This window comes from Cebus imitator, unplaced genomic scaffold (assembly GCF_001604975.1).
Source record: "Cebus imitator isolate Cc_AM_T3 unplaced genomic scaffold, Cebus_imitator-1.0 Scaffold53, whole genome shotgun sequence".
NCBI classification, from domain to species: domain Eukaryota; kingdom Metazoa; phylum Chordata; class Mammalia; order Primates; family Cebidae; genus Cebus; species Cebus imitator.
In genome coordinates this window covers 4,626,543-4,635,059 of record NW_016107368.1, presented here as the reverse complement: position 1 = coordinate 4,635,059, position 8,517 = coordinate 4,626,543, and the positions used below count along the sequence as shown (strand labels likewise).

At 53.6% G+C, this 8,517-nt stretch overlaps 1 protein-coding gene across 2 annotated transcripts in view; it reads left to right on the top strand.

Annotated features, from left to right (window-relative positions):
- Window positions 1-8,517, top strand: part of UHRF1 (ubiquitin like with PHD and ring finger domains 1) — a 50,785-nt gene that overhangs the window by 29,621 nt on the left and 12,647 nt on the right. For both annotated transcript variants that reach the window (XM_017528394.2, XM_037738425.1), the window contains exons 8-13: window positions 438-561; window positions 653-760; window positions 2,414-2,518; window positions 4,307-4,413; window positions 7,625-7,787; window positions 7,867-8,004. In XM_017528394.2, the coding sequence (XP_017383883.1) occupies window positions 438-561; window positions 653-760; window positions 2,414-2,518; window positions 4,307-4,413; window positions 7,625-7,787; window positions 7,867-8,004 (745 nt within the window). The remainder of the gene's footprint in view (window positions 1-437; window positions 562-652; window positions 761-2,413; window positions 2,519-4,306; window positions 4,414-7,624; window positions 7,788-7,866; window positions 8,005-8,517) is intronic.

Sequence of the window (8,517 nt, the reverse complement as noted above, 5' to 3'; positions counted from 1 at the left end):
CTGAGATGGAGTCTTGCTCTGTGGCCCAGGCTGGAGTGTCGTGGCGGGATCTTGGCTCGCTGCAACCTCTGCCTCAGCCTCCCCGGTAGCTAGGATTACAGGTGCCCACCACCGTGCCCGGCTAATTTTTATATTTTTAGTAGAGATGGGGTTTTACCATGTTGGGCAGTCTGGTCTTGAACTTCTGACCTCAGGTGATCCACCCGCGTCAGCCTCCCAGAGTGCTGGGATCAAGGCGTGGGTCACTGTGCCCGGCCTAGTTAGAATGAATTGAAATGTAAACGACCTTGTGTACCAAGTGGCCCGTGATGTGGACAGGGCAGGATGGTCATGGTGCCAGGCAGGGACAGCCATGCATGCACGTGTGGGCAGAGGGCACTGGTCGGCTGGGACGTCTGCCAGTCTGGGTGTGGGCAGTGACCATCCCGACCTCACAGGTACTGCCCCGAGTGCCGGAATGACGCCAGCGAGGTGGTGCTGGCGGGCGAGCGGTTGCGAGAGAGCAAAAAGAAGGCGAAGATGGCCTCGGCCACGTCGTCCTCACAGCGGGACTGGGGCAAGGTGAGGCAGGTCCTCCTCCCCACGCGCCCGCTGCCCCTCCCTGCCTGCCGGGGCTCATGCTGTCGTTCCTTTGTGTCTGTGACTTGGACAGGGCATGGCGTGTGTGGGCCGCACCAAGGAGTGCACCATCGTCCCGTCCAACCACTATGGACCCATCCCGGGCATCCCCGTGGGCACCATGTGGCGGTTCCGTGTCCAGGTACCTGCAGCATCCCGGGGCTCAGGGGGCCATGCGGGCTCCTCCTGCTTTTCTGGGGCAGTTTCTCCTGGCCTCGGCCAGCCAGGGTTCCGGGTGGCTACGGGACCCCAGCGGTGCCTTGGCTGCCCGAGGAAGGGTGCGGAAAGCCCGCAGGTCTGGGTTTACTCCTCTTTTCACCAGGAACCTGAAATCACTCCTCGGGGGCGGGGACCGGTGCTCCTCTGCTCAGAGGCGTGTCGGGTCATTTCCAGAGCTACTGTCCGAGGGAGGAGGTGGCATCTGCCAAAATGGACCTGTCTCAGCCCTGGTTGTGATGTGTGACTGGGCGTTGACGGTGCTGGCTGCTGTCAGCGTGGGCTGCGTGTCACAGCAGATGAGACACTTCGGCACTAGGGACATTGGAGCCAGATGGTTGTCTGGGGTGGGGCCGTCCCGGGCACTGTGGGGTGCTGAGCAGCGTCCCTGGCCCCCACCCACTCCATGTTCTCCCAAGTCATGACAACCAGAAACATCTGGAGAAGTCTGAGTGTCCCCTGGGAGGCAGGATTGTCCCTGTGTGACACGCACTGAGCTCCCAGCACAGCCCTGTACCTCCCATGCTCAGCAGCCAGCCTGGGCCCCATGCTCAGGCCAGGGCCACTCGGGGGCGTCTTGTGACGTGAGTGGCAGGCTGGGCCTCCTCCTGCCTAGCGAAAGCCAGCTTTTACATCATAACCTCATTTAAAACTCAGTCCTGCCAGCAGATACTCGTCATCACACTTTTCTTTTTTCTTTTTTTTTTTTTCTTGAGACGAACTCTTGCTCTGTCCCCTAGGCTCTGGAGTGCAGTGGCATGATCTCAGCTCACTGCAACCTCCACCTCCCGGGTTCAAGTGATTCTCCTGCCTCAGCCTCCCGAGTAGCTGGGATTACAGGCACCCGCCACCATGCCCGGCTAAGTTTTGTATTTTTAGTAGAGACAGGGTTTCACCATATTGGCCAGGATGGTCTCGATCTCTTCACCTTGTGATCTGCCTGCCTCAGCCTCCCAAAGTCCTGGGATTACAGGTGTGAGCCACCATGCCTGGCCAGTTTTCTTTTTGAGATGAAGTCTTACTCTCGTTGCCCAGGCTGGAGCGTAGTGGTACAATCTCGGCTCGCTGCAACCTCCCTCTCCGGGTTCTAGTGATTCTTCTGTCTCAGCTTCCCAGTAGCTGGGATCTCAGACACTCACAGTCATGCCTGGCTAATTTTTGTATTCTTAGTAGAGACGGGGTTTTACCTTGTTGGCCAGGCTGGTCTTGAACTCCTGACCTCGTGATCCACCCACCTTAGCCTCCCACAGTGCTGGGATTACAGGTGTGAGTCACTGTGCCCAGCCACGTCACCCCCACTTTCTAGACGCTGATGTGCGGCACATGAGAGATCAGCAGTGAGGCCGCCCCACGCACATGTGATGGAGCTGGAATTCACGCCAGCTGTTGTCTTGGTGCGGCTCAAACTCCGGCTGTCTCTGGCCGAGCGACCCATGTAGTAGGTGGCCCGCAGGCCTGATGCGTTTGGCGTAAGAATGAGACCACTGGCTCCTCGGGGCGGGAGGAGGAGGAGGGCGGGTGGAGCTTCTCGGAAGCAACATTGCGGAGGACGCCATGTGTGTCTTGGTGGCACCCTCAGGTCAGCGAGTCGGGCGTCCACCGGCCCCACGTGGCTGGCATCCACGGCCGGAGCAACGATGGAGCGTACTCTCTCGTCCTGGCTGGGGGCTACGAGGATGACGTGGTGAGTGTGTGTGTCACGGAGGGTTGCTCTGTTTTTTTCTTTTTTTTGGGGTGGTGATAAAATACATATACCAAAATTTCCCGTCCTAGCCATTTGTAAGTGCTCAGTTCCCAGCAGCATGAAGTATATCCCCACTGCTGTACAACCATCCCCACCATCGTGTCCAGAACGTCGTCACCTTCCCCCTGAGACATCGTCCCCACGAAACACTCATTACCCCCGCCCCCTCCCAGTCCCTGGCACCCCCCATCCTTTCTGCCTCTGTGCGTCGGACGACTCTGGAGACCTCCTGGGAGTGGAATGACACAGGTGTGTCATCCTGTACCGGGCCTCTGTCCCTCAGCCTGATGTCCTTGCTTTGTCCACCGTAGCACATGTGTCAGGATTCCCTTTTGTTACACAGCCGAGTCCTATTCTGCTGTGTGGAGGGACCACGCTGTTTTTCCTTTTTTTTTTTTTTTTTGAGACGGTCTCCCTCTGTCACCCAGCCTGTAGTGCAGTGTCACTGCAACCTCTACCTCCCAGCTTCAAGCAAATCTGCCTCAGCCTCCTAAATAGCTGGGACTGCAGGCACGTGCCACCATGCCTGGCTAATTTTTTTGGAGTTTTTAGTAGAGACGAGGTTTCACCAACTTGGCCAGGCTGGTCTTGAACTCCCGACCTTGGGACCACACTGTTTTTATCTGTCTGTCCATCCGTGGGCGCTAGGGTTCCCTCCCCACCCCCACCTCCGCTTTTTTTTGTGTGTGTGATGGAGTTTGGCTCTTTTAGTCCAGGCCGGAGTGCAGTAGCGCGATCTCGGCTCATTACAACCTCTGTGTCTCAGGTTCAAGCGATTCTCCTGCCTCGGCCTCCTGAATAGCTGGGATTACAGGCACACATCACCACGCCCGGCTAATTTTTTGTATTTTTAGTAGAGCTGGGGTTTCACGATGTTAGCCTGGATGGTCTCAATCTGATTCGTCTGCCTTGGCCTCCCAAAGTGTTGGGATTACAGGCATAAGCCACTGCACCCGGCTTGTTTTTCATTCTTTTGGGTGTATACCCAGAAATGGAATTCACGGGTCCTATGGTAATTCTGTGTTGAGTATCTTTTTTTTTTTTTTGGAGACAGGGACTTACTCTGTCACTGGCTGGAGGGCAGTGGTGTGATCACAACTCACTACAGCCGCTACCTCCTGGGCTCTAGTGATCCTCCCACGTCTGCCTCCCAAGTACCTGGGACTATGGGACTGTAGGCGTGCTTCACCACCCCCAGCTCATCTTCTTTTTTTTTTTTTTTTTTTTTTTTTTTTTTTTTTTTTTTTTTTTTTTGTGGTGCTGGGGCCTTCTTGTGTTGCCCAGGCTGGTCTCAAACTCCTGGGCTTCAGTGATCCTCCCAGGTCAGCCTCCCAAGAAGCCGGGACTACAGCCATACACCGTCATGCCCAGCTAACTTTTGTATTTTTTTGTGGTGATGGGGTTTCACCATGTTGCTCAGGCTGATCTCAAACTCCTGAGCCCAAGCGATCTTCCCGCCTCAGCCTCCCAAAATGCTGAGGTTCCGGGTGTGAGCCACCACGTCCGGCCCTCCGTTCAGTTTCTTGAGGACACATCGCTGTTTCTGTAGTCACTTCGAAGTTCTTCATTCCCACCAGCGGTTTACAAAGGGTTTCACTTTGCCCACATCCTCACCAACAGTTGCTGCTTTCTGTTTCTTGGAAATTAGCCGTCCCGGGGTGTTGTTTTTCAGTGGAGTCTCTTTTTTGCCTCTGCGGAGGGTTCACCCAGCCTTCTTGTCTGTTTCAGGACCATGGGAATTTTTTCACATACACAGGTAGTGGTGGCCGAGACCTTTCCGGCAACAAGAGGACCGCGGAACAGTCCTGTGATCAGAAACTCACCAATACCAACAGGTTCGTGGAATCGGCCTTCTTACTTCCTCGCCGGCACACGTCGGCAGTCCTTGGTTCTGTTTTGGGCCTCATGTCCAGCAAGTGATAGTCTTGTTAGGAGCGCGGTGGAACATAGAGATGGCCTCCGTTTGGTTCCTCCCTTGTCTTTTTTTTTTTTTTTTTTTTTGAGATGGCGTTTTGCTGTTTTCCCCCAGGCTGGAGTGCAGTGGTGGGATCTCAGTTCACTGCAACCACCGCCTTCTGGGTTCAAGCGATTCTCCTGCCTGAGCCTCCCGAGTGGTTGGGATTACCGGCATATACCACCACCCCTGGCTAATTTTTGTATTTTCAGTTGAAATGAGGTTTTATCATGTTGGCCAGGCTAGTCTTGAACTCCTGACCTTAGGTGATCTGTCCACCGTGGACTCCCAAAGCGCTAGAATTACAGGTGTGAGCCTGCTGTGTGCCACACATTGTGAGCCATGCAGATAGATGAAAGCAAACTTTCCTATAAAAGGCCAGATAATAGAGATTTATTTTTTGTTTGTTTGTTTTTTTTTTTTTTTTGAGACAGTCTCTCTCTGTAGCCCAGGCTGGAGGGCAATGGCATAATCTCAGCTTACTGCAACCTCTGCCTCCTGGGCTCATGGGATTCTCCTGCCTCAGCCTCATGAGTAGCTGGGATTACAGGTGTTTGCCACCATGCCCAGCTAATTTTTGCATTTTTAGTAGAGACAGGGTTTTGCCATGTTGGCCAGGCTGGTCTCGAACTCCTGACCTCAAATGATCCGCCCATCTTGGCCTCCCAGTGTTGGGATTACAGGCATGACCCTGGGCCCGGTGATTGATGCCTATAATTGTTGCACTTGAGGAGGCCAAGGCTCGAGGATTGCTCAGGTGCAGGAGTTCAAGACCAGCCTGAACACTGCAGTGAGACCCTGTCTATGAAAAGTAAAAATAACAAAATTAGCTGGGTGTGTTAGCACGTTCCTGTAGTCACAGCTACTCAGGAGGCTGAGACAGGAGGATCAGTTCAGCCCAGGAGGTCAGGGCTGTAGTGAGCTGAGATTGCACCACTGCATCTGCATTCCAGCCCGAGCAACAGACTTTGAGATCTTGTCTCAAAAAAAAAAAAAAAAAAAACCTCCAAAATAGATTTCTTCAGCTATGCAGGTAACACAATCTATTCAGAGAACCTGTTCAGCTCTTCAGTCTTAGCACAGATTCAGCCATAGACCATATGTAAGTGAATACGTAAGGCTGCGTTCCTGTGAATTTTTTTTGCAAAAGTATGTGATGGGCCAGCATTTGCTTAGCCCCTGATTACAGGATGGGGATGGACTTTTTCAGCATAAAAACCATCATAAACCCCAAAGGAAAAGAGATTCGATTGTGTAAATATTATAAATATATTACATAAATAAATCCTAGAAGTTAAAAGGCAGATGACTAGGAAGAGTCTTTGACGTGACACGTGATGACTGTGTCTTTATTATATAAAGAGCTGTTGCAAATCAAGAAACTCATAGAAGAGCCAGGTACAGTGTGGTTCACGCTTGTAATCCCAGCCCTTTGGGAGACTGAGGCAGGCGGATCACCTGAAGTCAAGAGTTCAAGACTAGCTTGGCCAACGTGGTGAAACCCCGTCTCTACGAAAAATACAAAAATTAGCTGGCTTTGGTGGCGGGTGCCTGTAATCCCAGCTACTCAGGAGGCTGAAGCAGGAGAACTCTTTGAAACCGGAGGCAGAGGTTGCAGTGAGCGGAGATCGCGCCATTGCACTCCAGCCTGGGCAACAGGAGCGAGGCTCCATCTAAAATTAAAAAAACAACACACAAGAAAAACTCATAGAAGAAAGAAAATACAAACTGAGGCTGTGGTGAGATCCTGTTTATTTCCCTTATAAAGTTGGCCAAGAATTCTAAAAGGTTGAGGTAGGTCAGGGAGTGACACACACACACACACACACACACACACACACACACAGAGTATCTAAAAAAGGGGTGGGCCGGGGGTGGTATGTCACATGCCCGTAGTTCCAGCACTTTGGGAGGCCGAGATGGGAGGATTGCTTGAGGCTACGAGTTTGAGACCTGCGTGTGTAACATAAAATGACGAAAAGTTAGAATTAAAAAACTTTTTTTAAAAGTTAGCTGGTTGTGGTCGTATGGGTCTATAGTCCCAGCTTGGGAGCCGGAGGTGGGAGGATGACTTGAGCCCAGGAGGCTGCAGTGAGGCATGGTCAGCTACTGCGTTCCAGCCTGGATGACACAGTGAGACCCTGTCTTTTTGTTTTCTTTTGAGATGGAGTTTCACTCTTGTCGCCCAGGCTGGAGTGCAGTGGCACGATCTCGGCTCACTGCTGCCTTCGCCTCCCGGGTTCAAGCAATTCTCCTGCCTCAGCCTTCTGAGTAGCTGGGATTACAGGCACCCGCCACCATACCTGGCTAATTTTGCATTTTTAGTAGAGACGGGGTTTCTTTTTTTTGTTTTGTTTTGTTTTTCTTTTCTTTCTGCAACGAAGCTCCCAGCATAAGAGACGGGGTTTCACCATGTTGATCAGGCTGGTCTTGAACTCCCTACCTCAGGTGATCTTCCTGCCTTGGCCCCACAAAGTGCTGGGATTACAGGTGTGAGCCACTGCACCTGGCCAATTCTGTCTTTTTTTTAAAAAACTCTGGGGCCGGGCGCGGTGGCTCAAGCCTGTAATCCCAGCACTTTGGGAGGCCAAGGCGGGTGGATCACGAGGTCAAGAGATCGAGACCATCCTGGTCAACATGGTGAAAACCCCGTCTCTACTAAAAATACAAAAAATTACCTGGGCATGGTGGTGCGTGCCTGTAATCCCAGCTACTCAGGAGGCTGAGGCAGGAGAATTGCCTGAACCCAGGAGGCAGAGGTTGCGGTGAGCCGAGATCGCGCCATTGCATTCCAGCCTGGGTAACAAGAGCGAAACTCCGTCTCAAAAAAAAAACCAAAAACAAAAAAAACTCTGTGTGCGTGTGTGTGTGAGAGCCACTGCGCCTAGCCTAATTTTTGCATTTTTAGTAGAGATGGGATTTTGCCATTTTGGCCAGGCTGGTCTCGAACTACTGACCTTAAGCGATCCCTCCGCCTCAGCCTCCCAAAGTGCTGGGATCACAGGCGTGAGCCACCATTGCCTGTCCCCGTGTTTCCTTTCTGTGTGGCATATGCTCACCTATAACGCACGGGGTCCTGGTTCTCCCCCCAGGGCGCTGGCTCTCAACTGCTTTGCTCCCATCAATGACCAAGAAGGGGCCGAGGCCAAGGACTGGCGGTCGGGGAAGCCAGTCAGGGTGGTGCGCAACGTCAAGGGCGGCAAGCACAGCAAGTACGCCCCCGCCGAGGGCAACCGCTACGATGGCATCTACAAGGTGAGTGCCCCTTGGGGAGGCCGGGGAATCCGTCCCCGCCGGGGCTGCCTCTGATGACGCTGCTGCCCACTCCCCGCAGGTGGTAAAGTACTGGCCGGAGAAGGGGAAGTCCGGGTTCCTCGTGTGGCGCTATCTCCTGCGAAGGGACGATGACGAGCCCGGCCCTTGGACGAAGGAGGGGAAGGACCGGATCAAGAAGCTGGGGCTGACCATGCAGGTGCATCCGGGATGGGGGTTGGCCCTTGGGGAGGCCAAGGTGGATGGCTCACTTAAGGTCAGGAGTTCAAGACCAGCCGGGCCATCGTGGTGAAATCTCATCTCTACTAAAAATACAAAAATCAGCCGGGCATGGTGGTGGGCGCCCGTAATCCCAGCTACTTAGGAGGCTGAGGCAGGAGAATTGCTCGAACCTGGAAGGTCGAGGTGGCAGTGAGCCGAGACGGTGCCACTGTACTCCAGCCCTGGTGATGGAGCGAGACTTTTGTCTCAAAAATAGGGGCACCGCTGGGCTCCGTGATAGCTCTGACACTTCGCATCTGGGCAACCTGAGTGCCAATGTGTCGTGCTTGGAGGCTGTCGTCACTGCGGTCACAGAAGGGGCCCACCCTGGGCGTGTGGCGCTCATGGTCTGGCCCGCACCGAGTCTGCCGGGATGCCTCCTGTCCCGGGCCCCAGCTTTCCTGTTTTCTCTCTGATCCAGAACCGTTTCCAGGGCCCCAGCTCACGGCAC